The 22379-nt window shown below is 39.5% G+C and overlaps 2 protein-coding genes across 3 annotated transcripts in view; one reads left to right on the forward strand and one right to left on the reverse strand.

Annotated features, from left to right (window-relative positions):
* Window positions 1–9073, forward strand: part of slc15a4 (solute carrier family 15 member 4) — a 29967-nt gene extending 20894 nt beyond the window's left edge. The window contains exon 9 of the mRNA XM_075468502.1: window positions 7274–9073. Coding sequence (XP_075324617.1) covers window positions 7274–7425 — 152 coding nt within the window. The 3' untranslated portion in view covers window positions 7426–9073. The remainder of the gene's footprint in view (window positions 1–7273) is intronic.
* A 6414-nt stretch (window positions 9074–15487) lies between these two features.
* LOC142382525 (transmembrane protein 132C) overlaps window positions 15488–22379 on the reverse strand; it is a 168680-nt gene continuing 161788 nt past the window's right edge. For both annotated transcript variants that reach the window (XM_075468504.1, XM_075468503.1), the window contains exons 8-9: window positions 20086–20277; window positions 15488–18267 (exon numbers count right to left, since the gene is read on the reverse strand). In XM_075468504.1, the coding sequence (XP_075324619.1) occupies window positions 17098–18267; window positions 20086–20277 (1362 nt within the window). In that variant the 3' untranslated portion in view covers window positions 15488–17097. The remainder of the gene's footprint in view (window positions 18268–20085; window positions 20278–22379) is intronic.

Consider the following 22379-nt stretch of genomic DNA (forward strand, 5'->3'; position numbering starts at 1 on the left):
TCATGGCGTTAGCTTTTATGGGTGTTTTCCACAGTTTGTTGGATGTTTGCTGCTTCCACAACTCGTGGCTCTGTAGGTGGGATGAATTCAACTTATTTCCATGGCTGGGGGCAAAATCCTGGGCTGTAAACAGCATGTCGAGTGAGCTGAGCTGAATTCTACTGAGCCACAAGGTTCCTGAAGACAGACAGTAACATTAATCACAGTCTGGGGGTCTGATTACACAGCCCAACCCTTCTTAAGTAAAGCTGTCCCTGAAGCAATACAGACACGACAGTGCTGGTTTGGCATCACACTGGTGGATGTTCCTGTTGTGCTGTAGCTCCATCGCCCCCCTCCTCTGACTAAACTAATGTTAGATAGCAACAGAGGTAAAGTGCTACATGAAAGTCCATCAGGTTTGTCATTAATAATTTTATTTTCCAGAAGGAAGAAACTTCAGACTAAAAATCTTCATTTCTAACGCCAGCAGGGACACTGATTTGGTTGCCAACATCATATAAGTGTATGAAACACTTTCAAACAAGCAGCTTCTCTGACAGTCAGTATAGAGTTTCATTTCTACTTCTTTATGTGTTAAAGTCTGTATCACTTGAAATTAATTGTGCTGGTTATGTAGAGGTCATCACCGTTGCCTCACAGCAAGAAGGTTCCTGGTTGAAATCCCAGATGGAGCCTTTCTGTGTGGAGTTTGCATGTTCTCCCCGTGTACGTGTGGGTTCTTTCTGGGTACTCCGGATTCCTCCCACCGCCCAAAAACATCCACGGTTAATTGGTGTCTCTAAATTGACCCTTGGAGTGAGTGTGAGCGTGTTTGGTTGTTTGTCTCGTTTGTCTCTCTGTGGCCCTGTGATGGATGCACCCTGCCACTCATTCAATGACAGCTTGGATAGGCTCCACCTGTCTAAAAACCGTCTAAATATGTGATATTTATGAGCAGAGAATAATTGCAGGCCTTTAATCATTGCTTGGAGGAAGACTTCTCTTTTAAGGTCATTTTCTCTATATACAGTATAGTATAAAATACATTTATTTTAGCCCTGAGCTTTAAATAGTACTTAGGTGATGCTGGTTATCCTACTAACCCACTGAGACCTGATGTGACACGAGTGTCCTTACCATGCATGTGTAGAGGGCATCTCAGGTATAATGGATTAAAAGAGAAACTGTTCATTCTCACACTCCATCCTGACTGGCGTTCGAGTGAGCACTTTTTAAAAAGTGATTAGAATGCGTACTTTTCAATCAGCCTGTCCTGACATGCCGCGAGTGATGTCGCTCCGTCCAGCGACATCACTGCCGACCCCTTATAAAATCGCCCACTCTGTCTCTATTTGGATGACATTTCGCGGTGGCGTCCTGCCCCTAAACACTTCTTATTGGTTGGGCGGTAATCGCCAGAGAACTCGGTGTTTCAAGTGAGTACTCTCCAATAGAATCACTCCCAACAAAATCGTCACGCTGCATATCAGGACAACCTTGCGAAATTTCGTCGTCGTATCGCGTCAGTTTCGCTCGCTCGCTTTCAGTCAGGATGGGGTGTCATGCTGACATGTGGTTTCTACTTTCTACTTTGAGATATAAGTGCAACTTCTTTAGAAAAAATAGATAAATGTAATTAAATGCAATCCCTGTCATGTCAGGGATTGCATATACTTGTGTGTGTTATGAACAACACACATAAAACAAAACAGAAACTTCTTCAAGGTGCTCTCATTCAAGCTTTTGGGTCCTCTGTTCAGGAGCGACTGACTGTATAAACCATCTAGTCCTTGCAAACGGTCTGCATAGATTTGCTGAAAACATTTATGTTGTAAATCTGCCACATCTGCTCTCCAACTTAAAACATATTAAGCGCTTGTGTTGAAATTATTGATCCCTTAAATCCCCCAACGCATTGTTCACCACTACATCTGGTTGAGTAGTCATCCATCCTATTCTTTTGTTGGCTTGTTTCTATCGTTCTAGTATAACTTCACTGCACCCATTCCTTTGAAAGAAGGCACGCAGCTGTTTAAATTTCACAGACTAGTCAATCAAATATCAGCCCTTTACTCTCTATAAAAATCATCCTTTACACCGGCGGGGGGGGGTTGCGTCTGTCGAGAATGACCTCAATTCGCTCCCCTTTTGTTGGAAGTATCTTTCACTCAAAGTGGATGGTTTTTGTGAGCCTCTATGGTCACAAGACAGGAAATGGCCTTTCTTTTGGCCAGCGTTCAAGTCCTGATTTTTTTTAGCAGATGTGTTCAGATATTCACCGGGAGCTGACATTCGCACATCCCATTGGGTCATACTCAACAAAATGTCAGGGTTTTGATGGAGGGCTTCATTGTCAGGTCTGGCGAATTTAGCATAAAATCTTATTCTTTTTAAAGGCCTGCATAAAAACTTAGCTTTGTGTGGCAATTATTAACTTCAGCATCAATCATAAAGTTTTCCAAGCCAGAAAAAAGCTGCACAAAATAACTATATTAATAGCTAAAGCAAACAAGCATTGATTTTCTCCCTGATTTGATTCTTAGACGGAGGATGGCATTGAGGGCACTGAAGCATCAAAATGGCGGGTCATTGCACTGAGGGAACAATTGATTCATTTTCAAACATTAAGTTGATATTGACCGCTTTCATCTCAGCTCACATGATCTGCACAAACCCACTTGCAGGTAAATGACAGCATAAAATTATATCTCTCAGTTATCAGAGGGCTGACCACCTCTGTTGGGATACTCCGTGTAATTACAAGCTTGTTATTTTCTAACTCCGAGCTTTCACCTGAGCACATGTGGAAATCTTGAAACACTTTTATTTATCTATTTATTAACTCTATTTGGTTTACAATGTTTCCTTTCTTACTGGGGATTCAACTTTTAAATAGCTGTCAAATATTTATGGCCTTTATTCAAGTCTTTTTACACTACGTCTGTGTTTGGGTCTTTTGAGGCTTTAATTAGGCTTCCATATTTTTTTAAAGCACTTTGCATCCAAGTGGGCCCTTGGGGGTGGATACTGAAAGAAAGAGGTATATTCTGTTTAATGTATAATGAAACTGGAACAAGAAGCCTTACAAAATGAAAACCCTGCACAATTTTCAGAACTGCACCCAAACTTGGATGTTGCTTTTTCCCCTTTGCACCTCTTTCTCTTTCCCTGGGTGCTAGTTGAGAGAGCTGTTCGGAAAACTGGAACAAAGGTTACAATCCAGTCATCTGTCAGAATAATTACAGCAGCAGTAACATTGCACGTCAAAGAAATATAAGTGTCTTAAAGTCAGGATATCTTACTGGCTTGGTGTTGACATTAGCCATCTTCCCTGGAGCAAACCCAGAAGATTGTTTTATATTTTGCTGTAAATCTTGCCCTTCTGCTCATATCATACATATTTTTACATTGAACAGAACATATTTTGTTCAACACTCTGGATACTGCTAGAAACTATACATGTAAATGCCTTCCCTTGAATAATTAGTGTGCTTTATTGCTTGCTTTTTGTAAGCGATACCGCTTTGTTACCTAAGACTGCAGCAACAGCAGACTTTTGTTTTACTATCTGTCAAAGCAAATTATCAAGTGAAAATACAAGCATGCTCAAATGCATGTTGTCTTGTTCTTCATGAATTATTCAAGCCCTGCTTTGGTGTTTAAAACCTTGGACAGATTAAGATGAGAACAAAATTAGTGAAAGCTGCAGCAGGGTCCAAGTGCATGTCAGGTTCTCCACGTACTACTCAGGCAGCACTCAGCGAACTCCCTGTTCCTCAATCAAAGGTTTTAGGCTGTAGAGATGGCCCAGTGCACAAAGAATTGACGGAGAGTCACTCCATTTCTAATTATCCACACAAGCATGCACATAACAGAGTGTGTGTGGGGGGGAGCATGCTCAATACATGTGGTTACATTATGGAGTGCATTCTGCTCTGCCAATTGCAACTGATAATGCAAAGCAGTGGGATCACTTGCTTGAAATGAGTAAATCCTGCTCTTTGATCAAGCCGGCATGCTCTGTTAAGTCATTTAAAAGAACATAAAGCTTAGGGTATGCCGTTGCAAAGCTGCCTCTAGTGCACTGAGACAGATATTTGATTTAAAACAGATCTGCTTTAATCATCACTGTCGATTTTATGCAGTTTAGATGGGCAGATTCGTTTTGGTGTTTACAAAAAAAATCATCATCATCATCATTTCCCAGAATTCTCAAAAAATAATGTTTTCCTTTTCTGTGTTCCACGATTTCCTATTATTCACTGATTTGCATTACTTCAAAGCATTAAGGTCAACCATCTAAAACATTGTGATGACAATCAATCCACTGCTTTGGTCCTAAATAAAACAGCTTAAGAACAACTGAATGGACAGACAAGCAAAGGGATGAGAAATTCGTATCTAGAAGATGAGTACCAATGAATTTCAACAGCACGTTTTCTGCAAAGAACTATTTTATTTGGTAATGATTATGTGGAGAGGGGAGGTTAGTGCTCAATTGCTTCTTTAAATTGCTATTTAATTAATTAAAATGAATTGTTTAAGTTATTATGACATTACCCAACAGAAAAACAATGTACAACTAAATATATAGTGCAAGTAGGATCATAATTTCAATTCAGTTTGAATGAGATTCATTTTAAACTTTTGGTATGTTGTAGTTGGTATCAAATCCTTTTAGTCAAACATCTGTGTTTGGCAGAGTCTAATATTTCAAAAACCCAAAACAAACAGCAATAACAGAACAAAGCTCAAAACTTACCATCGGATCTTGTAGTAGTGTTTGTTCTGGGACAGTTTTTGGAAATTTCCCTCTAAATTGTCACTCTTGGGTTTTAGTTATTTTATCTCCATGAAATAAACTGCTCTAATGAATCACTCCACAGCCAGTAGTTGTGTTTTACTAGCACAAAAAAGAGGAATATAGATAAAGCAAAAGCAGTGATAAATCAGTCTGTACTTATCTATAAATCAGTAGGAGTGAAGCCTACAATCATAGCCTCCATACTGTATGAAATGTTTGTCCCTCAGTTCATTAAACTGCTTCGGCCATCTGAAGGGAGCAACTCAGTTATGTTAGCAAAGCAGCAGCTTCACGTGACATGATTCACACGCACAGAAAACAACTGCCAGAGTCTGTTGTGTTTACTCTAAATTAATAACCTTTTTACACCTCGCTAGTCCAAAAGTAAAGGAAGGGAAAGAAAAAAACAGCCCTGCACCTCCAGAGGCATCATTTTAGCTCTGTGTTCTGCTCTTTATCAGTAAGCTGGTGCCTCACTCCCTCATGGTCTTGTTAGTATCTTGCAGCATTTTTTCCTTTATTTGCATTCAAATGATTCCATGATTGTGCAAAGGTTGTGCAGTCACATTCTTTCTTGAAGACTAAGTTTCCAACACATTTCGCCTGTAAAGCTCTGTTTTTCTTTTTAAGTATGTGAGTTACCATTTTTTTCCTCTGAATGCAAAGCCCTTAATATTCCCATATGTGATAATTAGGGCAATCTACTGGCTTAACTGCAGTTCAGTAATCCTAAATCTGTTTGCATGGTGTAGAATTGCATCATTTTTAGGGGTATTTCCTACATGTAAGCAACTTACTCTCATCACACCTCCTTCAGGTTGGACCACCATATTACCACAGTAGCCCAGAATGGACACACTAAACACTGACCCTAAAGGGGGACTTTTGTGTTTTAGCCTCTTGTTGGTTCAGTTGCTTGTAATCTGCAAATTATGCTTCTTGATGTCACGAAAAGCTACAAATTGAACCTCCATGTGAAAGATTTCAGGAATCATAAAAAAAAAATCTGTATCAAATGTGTCCATCCTGATTGACTCATTAAAATAATCAGAAATGTATGATATGATACACATGACAAATAACTGACTATAAACACAATGTTGACACAGGGGGCTCTTACCTTTAAATCCACGTTTAAACTGTGTGCAAGTCGGAGAACTTAAATTGAGAATTGCCCTCACATCCAATTAAAATCAGACCTGTTTCTCTTTCCAGGCCTCTTTATTCATCTCGACAGCCCCTCAAAGAGGAGCTAATAGGAGCTTTCTGGGGAAGACAGCAGATAGCTCCAGGGTTTCACATTTATTAATTTGCAGATAATGTAGGACGTAAGCTATAGCTATCGCAGTCTACTGGCACAGCTGAGCCATACATTCCCAATAGGAGGCAAAGACATGTTCTTAGATAGGGTGCAACACAGTAGAAATTATAATCTCTTGCATAAGGCAGCATTCAACAATCATTTCACCCTACAATGCATTCATGTTCAGCAAAGTAGTAAAGAGCATCATCTCATGCTGTTGGCTGTAAAGTCAATTGGTCTGCCTCACATGGTCAAGAGGACAAAAGCTGCTCTAACACCAATCCAATTGTCTCTGGTGAAGGCGATTGTATTGTTGTCAGCTTTGCCCTTCATGTAAATCCCCTGGAGAGATGAAAACAGGATTTGTTCTAAGCTTTTCCCTTGAGCTTTGTGGCTGAATGAGGACGACCACTTCAGCCAACGGTGCAGAAGATGCCAAGACACTTTGTGGCTTAAATCTCCAAACCCAATAGCAAAAAATTGGAAGGGAATGTCACCTAATACTGTTATTATCACTATTCCTTAACATTCTGAATCACACTGTATGACCTTTTTCCTGTTAGTCTCTTATACAGTCTGTCTTTGCCTCCCTCCCTGTAAACAAGTCATATTTCAGTGCTGCAAGTCACAGTGGAAGCATTAGTTTATTTTTTCCTCCATTTTATCACATCCCGGTCCCATGAGGATACAAACTGTCTTTTAATACGATGAAAGACCCCCTGTTTGGAATCACAGCTGAGGGCCTCTATTGCTCTTGTTATTTTTGATGCGTCAGTCCCACATCATCAATACAGCCGTCTTGTATCAATGCTGAAGTGTGGGGTCAATTGTCTTCACTTTCAGAAGGTTTCACAGTGGTAAAATGAGAGATAACAAGGCCTACACCCCGCCGAATCCTGATTCCTGACAGAAATGTGTTTTCCTGCCAGCTTTTTATGTCTGACAAATGCACTGCGACTTGCCGTACTTGAGAGCTTGTGGCCATCTACCTTTGTCTTGGGTGCCCTTTAAAAAAAAAAGGGAAAAAAATCCTGCTGTTGCAATATGAAAATATTATCACTTTTTTTTGTGCTCCAAATTGAAACGTTTTGTTATCTTGCAGTGTTGCTCAGAGTTTTCTGAGGTCATCTGAATGCCAGTTTGCTTGTTTGTCTGAGCTAATGTCCTTGTATCCCCTCTTGCAGGTAATATTAATGACTGCTCTCTGCATTACTACTTCTTCCTCCTGGCGGGCATCCAGGGCATCACCTTGCTGGTCTTCCTCATTGTCTCTGTTAAGTATGACAAGCAGAGGAGCAGAGCAGGAAGTCAGCGGAATAGACACACCTCTTCGTGACCCAAGCCTTCATCCCATTAAGCCCCAGCACACCTGCCTTCTCCAGTCACATCACTCAGTGCCCAAAGATCCTGTGGACTCGGTACTTACTAATCGTTTTTACAACAGTGTGGGTTTCCCTTGATTATCCTTTCATGGCTATACGCATATTTCTGTTTTTCTTAGCTTTTAAATGGGAATTATTTCTCTTTTCTCATAACAATAATGGTTTTATGGCACTGGGTGGTTGTGTAGGTACCATTGACAGATCAGAGATCCATGCAGGAACTTGGTTTAAATCATACCTGCTGTGCTCCTCTCCTGCTGTTTGTTTACTCCCGTTGCCTTTATTTGATAATTTGCACTTAACGTGAAGAGTGGTGCCATAAAAATGTGATAGAATGGTATTTTCTAAACACCGAGAAAGCTCAGTTGTTTTTATTGTTTTAATTTATCCTTTCTTGCAAAGGCATATTTTATATCCCATATGCTACTCTTTACAATGAACTTACTCTTCCTAATCATTTTTGCGATTTCAGCATGATTCATCAGTATTAACAGTTTTAATGAATTCTACGCTTACATCTGTGACTTGGTATTGAGCTATTTGCGCATTAAATGTCAGCATAATTTCTTGAACTCCTCTGTGCCTATGCAGAACCTCACTTTTGCAGCATATCGCATGAAACGGTCGATTAGGTTGAATTTTATGTTGCAGATTCTTAGAAAGTATTTCTATTAAAGTTACAGAGCTGTTTGAGGAGATTCCAAATGAACACACTTAGATTATATACATCCTGTAATCAAATCTAATATTGAGAGAAGAAAATCCTCCCACATTTGTTTTCCACGGCTTGTGATTACAGTGCACTCTGGAAAGCCACAATAATCCATCCTATAAGTCCACGTCAAATCCTCAGACAGCACTATACATAGATAAAATGAGCCTATGTTGAAAATATTCTTTATGACACCTATGAAGCTTTGCAGTCTAATTTAATTTCTGGTCAAGCTGCATAATTGCATACAATCATGACAAACTAACCATTACTGTATCTTAACTGGCCCCCTTGAGCACAGCCCTTACACACTCATGGCATTAATGCTTGGATCATGATGAAAAGGAATTTAGAAAATAAAAACTCAACAAATCTGCATCAATATGTATTTAGAATTTATCAGAAAAATTAATTACAATTCTCTCAGTATTTGCTTAGTGTTATCACAGCTTTGCAGCTTTGCCAGAAAAAAACCTCCTGTTATGTTGTATTTATAAGACTGGTGCATTTGTTTTAGCTTTATACTGCAGAATAAGAATAAGGGTGTGTGCGTGTGTGTGTGTGTTTCTAACTAACTCAAATTAAGCAGAGCACAAGGTACTAAATTGTATTGCCAGAAAATTCTCAGGGTTTTAGGAATAATATCAAATGATAGACAGACATGAAAGTAACGACACATCTCACTGACCGTATAAAATGGTTTTTAAAAAGAATTTTAGTTTATGTTCATCTGAGTGATTAATGCTAAATGTCCATTTCTTGTTTTATTGCGTAGTTTATTTGTGCATTCTTTGTCATCTCAGTCATTTTAGAGATTTGTTACACTTATTTTGAAGAAGAACTGGAACGTTGTTTTGTGTTTATTTTTGTGCCTATTAAAGTATATTTCACTGAGAATTGTCTTTGTCATTTTTATCCAGTGGTTGATACATTGAGAAGCCATCCCAAGAAGGGAATAAACATGTTAACAAACATTATTAACTGCAGAAACTAATTTGAACCAGAATAAGAGCATGTTCCAGCCCTTTGTTTTAAATTCAGGCAGCATAGTGACACTTTTTTTGGTTTTTTTTTTTAAATGACCGTATGTTCTTTGGAAGCCTGCTTTCATGATTAGGGTCATGGTTTGTTGGTTCAAAGGCAAACTCAACTGTAGAGTGTGTAAAATATTTAGATTACATAAAACATGCCCTATGGCAAGCTGTTAGGAAAAAGATTGTTAATACAGAGGTGGAAAGCCTCATTTTGCCATCCCATTGGAGAAAGGCAGCATATTTCTTCTTGATTTCATCAGACACAGATTGAAATCAGCATCGTCACATATTTTACTTTATTTATTCATTTATTTCTTTTAATGCTAAGGCCTCCCAGCCATGAGTTTCAGAGACAGACGCTTTTTGTTTAATTTGTTCAGAGAGCCACACGGTCGTGGCTGAGCAGACAGTTTGATGTTTGAAAGTAAACGCACTGCCTCCAGGTTATATTTCTTGTGTTGCAGCTTGCTCCTTATATTGAGAGGAGTTTCTGACACACTAATGCACAATTGCAAGGCAATAACAACAATATATACAGTTTTGGCACTGGCCTCCTGATATTTTAAGTTGATTTATGGGCCAGAATTTAAGCAAACAACAGTTCCAAGGAGAACACACCTTCTGTTTACATTACATCCATGGCCTCTATTTCTTTTTTCTTTTTGGGACATGTTCTGTAAGCCAAAGTAATGAATATCCCCTTAGGTTTTCACATAAGGCAGCTTTTTACATACATTCTGAAAGTCTATTAATGAGTTATATTTGATCATGTATTTATTAAGGAAAATAATCTGATATTGCATGTCTGTGAATGGCAAAAGTATGTGAGCTGCGATAACAAGCAGTAAATCTAAAGGTGAAATTAGAGTGTTGTGTTCTAATAAGTGGTTTACAAAAAAAAAGTGTGAGGTGTGATCCATCAATGTCTGGGGTCCGTTTCACGTAGCAGGTTCAACCAACTCTGAGTCTATTCCTGATCTCTGAGTTGATCTACTCTGAGATAGAAAACCCTGAGTTTTCGGTTCCAGAAACGCTGATTTGAGTGAGTTTAATCAACTCTGAGTAGGTTCACCTTGAGTTTAGCGCGTGCACCACAACTTTAAAAAGCCAGCATCAATGGAGCCCCGATTCGACGAGTCTCCTTGGCAACGGGGAAGAGGAGGGGCTACGTTTTTCACCAACCTCGAATTGGAAATCTTAATGCGCTCATACGACGAGTTTCAATACGTTTTTAGAAATGAGTGCAACACCGTTGCAGCAGCAAAAGCATAAGTTTAAATGTAGTCCTTTGCAATCACAATAATATTACAGGGAAACTGCTTGAATGGTAACCCATTCATTTATTTCATTTAGGTGCAATCTCGCGGGGGAGAAGCGCACTGGGCAGCAGTTTAAGATGAAATATAAAAACATTGTTCAAACAGGTGAGACCTCGGCATGGAGGTACCTCATTTTCATCATGTTTTACACTGTAAAATAAATATTAAGTGGCTATTTGACTGTGCAGTTATTTTATTCCCAACATAATGCTGTTTTCACACACATAAACTATGTCTTCTCATCTATACCATCCATCCATCCATTATCTATACCGCTGAATCCGTCAGTCGGGTCGCGTGGGGGCTGGAGCCTATCCCAGCGGTAATGGGGAAGAGGCGGGGTACACCCTGGACAGGCCGCCAGTCCATCACAGGGCCACATAGAGACAAACGAGACAAACAACCATACACACTCACAGTCACTCCGAAGGACAATTTAGAGTCATCATCTATATCATGTTCTGTTAAATAATTATGCCTATTTAAACTAACACAGACTTCTACTGAGCCAACAGAAAGAAGGCAGATGCCCGTAAAACGGGTGGTGCCCAGCACCACCACCTCTAACGGGAGGCCAGTGGCTGAGGGAGTCCACCCCCAAGACACGAGTGTCTTTATAAAATATAATAGGCCTAAATATGTCTTTTTTAAGCCTATTCATACAAATATTTATTTGTCTTTTATGTCTTTTTTTTTCTTTTGTCCCAACACATTCTGATGGTGCCGCTCAAAAAGATAATTGTCTGTAAATGCAAAAATCTATGCGCGGTCTGATAACCATCTCCAACGAATATTTATTTCTCTGCGCAATAATGCTGCACCTTCATCCACGGGATCGTTGTCAAAAGGACATGTTCGTGAAAAAAGTTGCCTCCTACTGTGCCTAATGGACTTATAAAAGTAGAAGAACTCGCTCTGCTGACTGAATGAATGAGGAAATCAAATGGCGTGTGTGGCTGAAAGAGGGTGGAGACAGAAAGAAACTCGAGGTTTCTTGAATAAAACCTGGTCCCGACCAGGTTAGGTTCAGAGAGTCTGTTACTACGGTAACTGACCGTGAGGTTAAGTTACCTCTCTTTGTGAAACAGGCTAGAGTTACCCCTCTTTCTCGGGGTTGAGTTACCTCCCTTTGTGAAACGGAAAACTCAGGGTTTCCCTCATTTCAGGGTTAACCTACTCAGAGTTTTCACTAAACCTGCTACGTGAAACGGACCTCTGATCTTTACCACATTTGCTCAAGTGTATCATGGCATGAACAAAAGAGATTTTTGACAACCACAGGAAAGTTGTTGATGCTTTTTTCAGGCTGAAAAAATGAACAAAGCCATCTCTCAAAGTGTTTTGACACCACCACTCCACAGTCATGCAGGCTGAGTGTACATAAAGGCTATTTAAAGCATTTTATGCCTCCCAGGAGTGGTCACTCAACAAAGAGCACTCTGCTCTAAGCCACTGCTCTTCCAAAAAGAGCATCGCTGCCTGTCTGCAGTTTGAAAATAGGGATGTGTCTTTTTTTTTTCGTTTAAGTGAAAAACATTACATTTGAAAAACACTACATTTCAGCATAAGAACCTTAAACTTACCTGTGAAACATGGTGGGCCTGTTTTGCTGTATCTGGGCCAGGACGATCACTGATGGCATCACTGACGAAACAATGAATTGTTCATTTTACCCACAAGTCATGGTACCGAAGAACAGTTTTAAAGAAGAATAAAATTAAATGGCCATGTCAAAGTAATCGCCTTAATCTAATCAAACTTTTGTAGATGGATCTAAAACAAGCAGTTTATGGGAGGAAATTCACCAACATTGAATAAAATGTATTGTGTTTCATTGGCTTCTTTTTTTTTTTTTTAAATCAGATTTCAGTGACTTCTGCTGACGTTGGGGTTTTTTCAATTTATTAAACATAGTCTTTGATATGTTTTCTATAAAAAAGATGCAATAAACAGCTGGACCTTTTTTTTCTTAATCCAGTTGTGTATTGCTCCATATTTCTTAATGTAGACCCTTGCCAGGCTGTATGACAACCAACCTTCAACATCTTTTTAGTTCCTTGTGGAAGCCTAATGTACATTACAGAATGTTAAGTTGCTTTTAATTGTATTATGGTCTTACCTGTATAATGAACAGATGGCAGATGCTCTCAAACATGTTGCTCCAGTAATTGGGGATTACAAGGTATCATCGCATGTTAATTAAGATAAGCTAATGAAGACATAATGTTTAAGAAAATGGCTGCTGACAAATCAGCCGTCTATAAGAGCTAATCATCCCATTATAAATTGGTCCATTAGGTTATCAGAGCTGTCTTTGTTAAGAGATTCTAAATCATACAAAAGACAAGTAGTTTAACTAAGGCTGATATCTTTCCCACCTTCTACTCGCTGCAGAGGATATTAGCTGCAGAAATGGTAACACATGTAGAGCCTCCCACTATCGCCTGTTCCAGAAATTTGTTCTTGTCACTTGAAAGACTATTTTCAGCAGGACTGAGCACGGCAGCCGGTTAGGGATGTTGGTGCAGACAGATCATCTGTGAAATAAGTAACCACAAACTGCTTTAACAGCATACATCCATCTAGATTTAGAGCATCCACCTCGATTATTACATGCGTCCCATGGTTTAGAGAGCATCTTATTTGTTCTGAACGAGACTTGACTCTCATAAAACAGTACAAGTATCAAGATAAATCTTTTCCAGGCACACTCTGGAATGCCATTCCTGTCAGGTGTACAATGGTAGCTCCCTAACCTTTTGTTGTTTTATGGATGACAAAACAAAATAAAAAATAGCCTGTCTCAGAGTGCTGCTTTGATATGTTTCTTCCCTGTGCATTGTGCACCAGTTCTCCAGGGCCAATATATCTGAATGACATGGTTAGTTTTTCAAGTAATGCTAATCTGGCCACAGTACTTAATGACCATTGGGGTTTTGAATCATCTCTTATATTCAATTTATGTGCGCAGGGATAGTACCCCGATTCTTGGAACTAAAAAAAAAAAAATTCCAAGAAGATGGAAATATCAGTTAAAGAAAAGATGGGGCTTAGGTAGTCAGAGCACTTTTCTCTGTTTCATAGAGCTCAGATCTTGTTTTAAAACAATTAAAAACACTGTTGCACAATCATCACTGGGAGCACACACACTGTAGGCTAATTTAACTGTCAGGAAATGATTTGCTACTACAGAATTAAATTTGTTTCAGTCTTTAGCTGATAATAGGGTACTCCCAAACCAACGTTCATTTCACTTGCATACTTTTTTAGAAAAATCCACACCTTTTTTAGTTAAAGCTACATCTAGACCTCAGACGGAGGGTGGGTGTGAGAAGCTAACCTGAATGCACATAGAAAAGAGCCCTCTGTACATATAAATTTAGTTTTTGGCTTCCTGCTGTGGTGCGCTGCTCAGGTGGGAGATTGTGTTTACAAGACATTGACTTTGCACAAGGGTGTTTATCTCAAAAGTATGGTCTTTTGGTCTCTGCAGCTCCATCTGTAAAAATTGGTAGGCCTAGAGTGCTGAGTCGACCTTGTCAGCTGCTGCTCGTTTGCTCCTCTGAAAACAGCATGTTTGTGTTTGTTTAGTTGTTCTAAAACTACTGTGAACTGACTTTAAAATTAAATTGAGGAGGCGACATAAATCACGCAGCGAATAATTATTTGGAAATTACAAATGCAGGCCCGGCACATTAGGACCACAGGGAGCACAGTCAACTATTAGTAAGAGTTTGTTGGTCTCACATCATCAGTTTAATTAAAAATCCATTTAAGATGAAGGCCTGGGGAGAGTTTTTTTCTTTTCCTTTCAAGGAAATCAAGACTTCAAGGCCAACAAAGCTGAGTCTTGAGTTACCATTCCACAGGAATGGAAGTGAATCCAGTCATTATACCCCCCGTGCCACATCCCAGCAGGTATGAACACATCTAAAACTGGAGCCCAGAGGAGGTGAAAATGGTGGATCTTTAATGGATTGCACTGCTCCATTCTGAAGCCAACGTTGATGGTCATGGAGAGTCACAGAGGTGTTTTAATTATTAAGGACCCCCCTTCAATCATTTTCTAAGTGGCTGACTGTTAAGTCCCTACCATACCTACATAACAGCCAGAGCTCCAGCACATGGCAGATACTTCTCTTCGACCCCGATTCACTGCCCTGCAGCCACTGATAGAGCCACAGAAGCAGGAAAAACACTAAGGAAGCAGCACGCCATGAAAAGAGAAAGGTTCATGATTAAGACTGAAACAGAGCGTCTCTATATGTGTACACAGCAGACTGCATTTAACCCTTTGATATCCGCACTGAGAAAAAAGCAAAGGAAAAATGTTTCTATTGATTTTTTCATTTGCTTTGGGCAATAATAATGAGAATCTGTGTTATTTTCATAATTGGTTGGGTGGCACTTCATGTTAAAAGTGTCTACATTTGAAATAGTTATTGCGTAATGTAGGATTTCGTTTAGCATTATATGGCTAAACTGAGTGGTAAAAATAGTTTAGGTAGGATTACTTAATTTTTTTAATAAGATACAATATAGACACTGAAAAAATGTGCTCTGCCAAATGGTAGAGAAGGACCACTTTCAGAAACAGACCTCTAGATTGTAGATTTAGTCTTGAATTTGTGTATATTTACATTATACAAATAATTTCACTTTATTATTATTATATTATTAATATAATTAATCTTAATTTCTATCTCTCTGCCGACCATGGAATCACTTGGCACCTAACCTCAGTTAAATAATGCCTCATTTTACACTTAGGAGCCAGTTTAGCTGTTCATCCTGTTTCTAGTCTTCGGGCTATCCTAAGCCAGCTGTTTGGTTGCCAAATCTGTATCAAGCAGACAAGGCCGCAGTATTAATCTCCTCACTTGGCAAAAAAGTCATAGAAGCCAAAAGCTGAAGTAATCCTTTAAATATCCTAATATATATTACAATTGGACAACTTTGAGCTTCTTTTATTCTTGTGAATATTCATATCCTGGGTGAGTGCGCTTGGGGTCAGTAGCATCTTCACAAAAAAAAGACAGATGAATTGATCAACAAACTTATCAAATATAAGATGAAAATTCACAAAACTTTCTCTCGGGTGACTGAGGGACCAATCTGAGCTAATGTGAATGGCACCCCAAGATACACTGAAGACTGTCTTACCGTTTGCTGATGTATGTTACCACCCTTTTTCCAGGTGGCATTGTTTGTTTTGCAAATTAATAAACTGATGTATGCACCAACACTTAATGTGAGCATTTTTCAGCCTGATGGAAATACTACACACTGACACACACAAGAAAAACAACACACAACCAGTCCCAGTGGGAGGATGGTAATGTTCACTGAGCAAAAGACAATTTCTCAGCCGAGTGCTTTTGTTTAGGACATTCTAAAAGATGATTATTATTTGTGCAATTATCTGAATCATGAAAGATCTGTTTTCAAAAAGAAAACATTCCCCACCTGGCTTGAAATTATTTCTTTTCTTTAGTATCAACACCCACACTATAAAATGGAAGGCATAGGACATTCCAGTTTGTTGGTCATTTCTGCTTTTACTAATCAACAAGACATAAAGTACTACTTTATTCCAAGTTAAAAAAAAACTTGGTCGTTGTAGGACATACTATTAATAACACATTGTCTTTAGGTTAATAGCTCCTTCAGCTCCTGTCATGTCAGCAGATTGTGTTCTTAAAGACAAGATGAGAGTATTTAAACACTCATCAATCACCAAATTTGAAAGGGATTGTGTTGTGACTTGTGGATGAAATGTATTCCATAAAATACTAATTGAAATAAGTGCAGATTATACAAATATGTGCGACTGGCTCCTCCTCAGCCATCTTTTTCACTTAAGCTAAACACAAAAAAGAAGGGTACAGTGGTGGTGGATTGAACAAAAGCTGATACATACTCTTGACATTGTTGTGTATTCCTTAAATGTTATGAAAATACAATATACAGAGCAACAATACAATGCTTTGGAGACCATTCAGTATATACATAACAGGTTTTCTGCCTTGACAAGAGGATGAAAATGAATCAGAAACTTGTGCCTTTTTTCCCTAGACATGCAAAAGTTCCCCTTAGCTTACTTCAGCCTTTCCTGAACTCATCCACAGATAATAAGGACCTGACATAAGAAATTACTATCCAAAGTGAGACAAAACTCCCAAAGCCATTTAATGTGCACACACATATTCTGAACATCTATCTAGTTATGGTGTTGTTCACCTTAAAATCCGTCGTGTGAATGTCACATCAGTCATAGGATCATTACTTAATTCTAAACCCTGTAATATTAAAATGATGAAAAAAATGGAATCATCTGATAAACAAATGGAAAAAGAGCCAGCTCACCTCCTTATATTTTTCATTAGTGATTTATCATCAGTTAATCGTGGAATCATGACAGTTTTCCTAAATCTAATGAGCCTTTGGCAGTTTGGGGTGACTCTGTTAAAGTTCCTCTTCTTGTGTTAAACATAGGTCTATTGAGACCCATTTTCCTCTGGAAGGCAAAAGGGTGAGTTGGTAACAAATGTGCACAGTACACTATGCCACCTCTTTTAAAGCACTGTCATTTAACCTTTCCATGTAATTGCGCAACTCACTGGAGTCTCCCATCTGCACATCTTGGCACACCCACTTAATGTCCTGGCTATGGCTTCCCGTCAGTGTGTTAAAAGTGGGGTAGCTATTGTCTGAAGGAATAGTGGTAAACGTTGTGAACTTGACTCTCTTCCTCTTGGTGGTGGGGGAGTCTCCTTTGCTGTCCTTTGCTATGCAGCCTGTATCTGGCGCCCGGTGCACCTGGCTTTGTACGTTCTTTTGGACAGAGCCCCCGTTCAGCAAGTGGCTGCCCTCCTCAAGGCCACAGCTCGAGTCCATCATGGAAGTCTGTTCCTCCAGCCGAGGCGAAAGGCTGATTTGGCTTTCCAGCAGCTCTGCCTCGTTCCCCAGCCACACCCAGTCGTGGGCGTGGTTCATGTTCTCCTGGCCCTCGATGGAGAGCTCCTTGTGGCGGTATTTGAGGGTGTAGGAAATGCAGTTAATAAGAAAGACCAGAATGGCAAGGCAGAAGACCCCCAGCAGGGCGTACATGCCGATCTCTAAATCTGTCAGCCCACGAGCAGTCTGAATGAGGTCATCATCTATATTGCGGCCACGGGGCATATCTACTTGTGCGGGGAAGTCTGCAAAGTCTATTGGCATGTTTTGGCTACCATCATCTGAAAACTTACTCCCGTTAGGTCTGCGTATTATTGCACTTCTTGTTGTGGTTGTTCTTCCCAACACCCCATCCTCTATGTCAGAGATAGAGCTGCCATAGTAGTGGGTGTCAGGGCCAATTCTGTCCTGAGAGGAAGAGAGCCTGCCTCTATTCTCCATGTCATCTCCATCTAGGCCATAGTCGCTGCTCCCTCCCCTGGCACTGTCACCATGACCAAACTTCACCCTGACGTTACAGTTCCCAGCTGCTAGGATGCTCCGGCGCTTAAACTTTTGACACACTTCGCAAACAGTCATTTCGACCCTGACCAGCAGACCTTGACCCTCCGCCTCTGTCACAATGACAGGCCATTTCCACGAGGGGTCCTGCTGCACTGTCACCACTTCTTGATCCAGGGAGGTGGCTGTCAGGACAAAAAACTCTGGATTGTAAAGATCCAGTGGAGCCACAGAGCCGTCGCTGAACTGAAGCCAGGCGCTGATCAAGGACTCCTGTTAAAAAACACACACACACACAGTACGGTTTGAATCAGGACAGGGAGAAAATGGTCGTGACAAATGACTGCGACATAACTTAGCATAAAGAATGGAAATTATTAAGCAATAATACTGCATCTGATAGAAACAGATAATTTTGCTCTTAAAATTGCGAGGCCTCTGTACTACTCAGAACCTCTCACAGATGTTGATCAGGTAATAGCTTGTTTGCACTGGCCTTTGCTCGCAGGAATGTAGTGAAGTGTGTTGATTTGCACTCAGCATTCAAATTTCCAATACTGTGGACTTAGAACTTATATTGAAGTTTGTTCTTCTGGGATTACATTTCAACGTGAATAAAAGCTTGCTAAGATGTATGGGTCTGTTAACGTGCAGATTATTCACAATAAATTAAAAAGAGTACAGATTAAAAGATAGGCAGAGAAGATCAACTCGTAACATCAAATGTTTTCATTTCAGTTAGGATTTTCTATATACTGGCTCTTAAAGCTGTGATCTATTGAAGTTTCACAATTTGCCTTTTAATGTTGCTGGGGGACAAATCCCCAAAGACACACAAGTAGCTCCCCACTGTGGTCTGTAAATGTTCCCAAATTACTGTCACCAGAAGACTAACAGTGCAGGCCTGCCTGCTTATCTTCGCACTGTGCATAAAGATTTGGTAGATAACTGGCCATTCTATCCCACTTCAATTATAGGAAGAGGGTGAAGACGATTGGTGAGGAACAGTTCAGAGAACTCATGAGAGGACTTGATGGGAAGATCAAAGAAACCACAATCAAAGTGGCCTCTGCAAATTAGAAAGGGAAGAAATATGCTAGAAAAAGCCAAGTTTCGAATGTAAGTTATGATTTTTGTACAGTGGCTGTGATTTTTTGCTCTCGCATGCTCTGAGATTAAGCTTCCACTTCTATTTGCCATCCATGGAAAAACATTCTGTCACACTCTGGCTCTCAAACCTCAGAGTTACGAATGTTAGGGATTGAGTGCAACAAACAAACAAACAAACAAACAAACAGATGTGTGCACATGAGCACATGCACACTCGTGCTTTCTTTGCTTGTAAAATCGATCATCTTCATGCAGTCTGGAGATATGTGTTGTTTTTTTTGGAAAGCATACCATTGAAGGCACAACAATGCATAGTGTTGGCATCAGCAGATGGAGAATTTGTGTAAAAGTCCACCTTTGATCAAATTAAAGATTTTAGATAAGGATGAGTGAGTAAAACAACTTAACATCCTTCTTTCTGTTAATCAGACCCTCCTAAATGCTATGCAATAATTATTGTGTTTTGTTTGTGAAGTATGACATCAGAATCAGTAGTTGCTTGGGTAAAGGAGGCTTTGTATTAAACTGCAGTAGCTAACAGAGAAAAGAAGTGGCAAGTAAAGTTCAACTCAGTCTTTAATATTGTATAAAGATTGTATCATAATCAGTTAACCTGCTGATTATTTTGTAAACTATCCCAAAATCATTTTGTTAATAAGTGATCAGAAAACAGATAAAAATGCTGACTTTAATTTCCTGTGTTAGGTAATATGAAGATAATGAGAATCATACTTTATTACTGAAGCAAGATTTAAAAAAATCCAAACGTACTTAATTTAATATCAGGTATAATAAATAAAATGATCAATTAAAGTTTTAAAAAAGTCAGGACCATCAAATATTTGGAAAATTTTCTGGAAACAATTATTTACTCAATGTTTATTTAATTAATAAGAAATTATTACAAAAAGGTAAATTCTCTTTCAACATTTATTCAGTTATGCTGATCTTTTTATTGCTCAGCTTGTGCAGAAACCTGACCTGCTTGGGGCTTTGTAGAACTTCCTGGGTGGTTGTAGTAGCCAGGATGGCTCTGTTGCTCCCTGGGCTTAACTGCAGGCTCATGGAGAGACCCGTCACAAGCTGGACCCCCAGCTCTGTGATGGTCACTTTGTCATCCACCACAGTGACAGTCTTCTCTGCCAGGATTGAGTCTGACAATGGTGACAACACCTGGGAGGTGTAAAAAAAAAAAAAAAAAGTATATATTAAATAAACAAAGATGAGGAAAAATACAATATGACAGCAATTTTGAAAGCGAAAAATAAGATGAAAACATAGCTGGATGGAGAGTAAGAGCAATACTTATAAAAACTTGATCAACAGAAAATCCAAGCAGAAATAAGTCACCACTTGTCATGTTGCTTGACTGGCAAGTGATTCATGGCATAGATGAAAAGAAATCACTTCAATGCGTTTTTTTTTGCTGTGAACTAGTCACAGACATGAAGAGAGAGGATTACCATGAGTTCCATGTGATTTAAAAAAAAAATAGCTTTCCAAGTGTTTCATGTAACATAAAAGGGACAGGCGTTCCTGTACTGTATGTAAAACAATACACAAAACCAACTTTTTTATTTCACCTCTTTTCTCAGGCTGGGTACATCAAACAATACCTCAACTTGACTGGCCTTTCTGAAGGCAAAAATCTATTCTCTTTGATTAACACAGGCAATCCTCAGAGAAGAGAAGCACATTTAAGCCCCACAACAGAAATGGAATGTCTAACTATGACAAATATCGTGGGAGCTGTTATCATCTGCATGCATATGCTTTTAAGTGTATCCTCATGCATCAGTCAAAGTGACTGTGACAAGTAGCCACAGCTGTCAGACCTTGGCACTTGTAAAGCTTTCCGGTTTGTGCTTGTTTGGTGAAAGTGTGTGAGGGTTTGTGAAGGTGAACACCCATTTTCATGGCCAGATAGAAGATCCAACTCTCACAAATTTCATTAGGAGGTTGATCTTCATCCAGTCAGCATTAGGAGCCTGATAAACCAAAGGGTGGGAGACCCACTCATTGCCGAGAGCCTGAGGCGCAGGCTGTGATACACTATTGAGCACCTGTCTGCTCTGGACAAAAGAGGGTAGTTCTCAAATATAGCAGTGTCACTGGCAACTGTCCTTGAAATAAACTGAGTTTTCATGTTAGTTCAGTATAATATTCTACCATGTTTTTGTTTTTTTTTCCCAGTAAAAAAAACAACTTAAGCTTCAGGATATTCTTTTGATGGCAGATTGATTGCATATTCACAGTTATCAAGAGCTGTGCCTGGATTCTCCTCTTGCTGTCACAAAGCAAGAATTGTAGAATGCCAAGCAACTCGAGTCACTGGAGGAGCTACACAGTTCCCGCTGCCTCAAGAAGGCAAATAACATCATAAAGGACATTTCTCACCCTGGACACGCACTCTTCGAACTGCTCCCATCAGGGAGATGGTACCGAATTTTAAAAACAAGGACAAACAGCTTGAGAACACATTTAATCCCACTGCAGTCTCCACACTTAACGCTGCCAATACATGACTTTTACATTTTTACGGATATTGGTGCAATAATCGTATGTATGTATGCTTGTGTGTGTGTGTTATTTATTCATCTGTTTTTATATGCCTTTTTTCCTTTTCTTTAATGCTCGGACTGCATGACACTTTTTAATTTTGTTGTACACGCTGCAATGACAATTAAGATGTAATTGCATTGAATTGAATTAAACAGAGCCTTTTTGAAACGAAGAGTAGCGACATTCGTTCATATGAAAAAGGCCTTAATTTGGGGAGAGCATTCTGCTGAATTAAAATGTTAAAATGGTGCTAGAACCACTAATTCCTTGGGCTGAGAAATGAAGCCAGATCTGAGGTGCAAATAAATGCAGTTTCTTAAATGTTTTCCTGGGGATGTTGATTCTAAGTCATGGTCATCATAAGAGCTTGAAAAGGGGCAGCTGGTCTTTTTCTTAGATCTTGTAGACGTTTCACCTCTCCTCTGAAAGGCTTATAACTGAAGAAGCCTTTCGGATGAGAGGTGAAACACCTTCAAGATCCAAGAAGAAGTCCAGTTTCCCTTATTCAAGCTCTTGTGTTCCCTGGGCATGCTTTCAAAGACCCCCAATGCTGAATGCTCAACTTTACAGACTGCAGACACATAGACCTTTTCGGTAACCTATAGGTGGAGTACAAATAATGGTCAAAGATTTAATTTGGCTATGTGACCAGGACAAGACAAAAAGTGTGAAAAATAAATCCACTCAACGCTGCTTTGATACATGCAAAAACT

Source organism: Odontesthes bonariensis, chromosome 6, assembly GCF_027942865.1.
Source record: "Odontesthes bonariensis isolate fOdoBon6 chromosome 6, fOdoBon6.hap1, whole genome shotgun sequence".
Lineage (NCBI taxonomy): Eukaryota > Metazoa > Chordata > Actinopteri > Atheriniformes > Atherinopsidae > Odontesthes > Odontesthes bonariensis.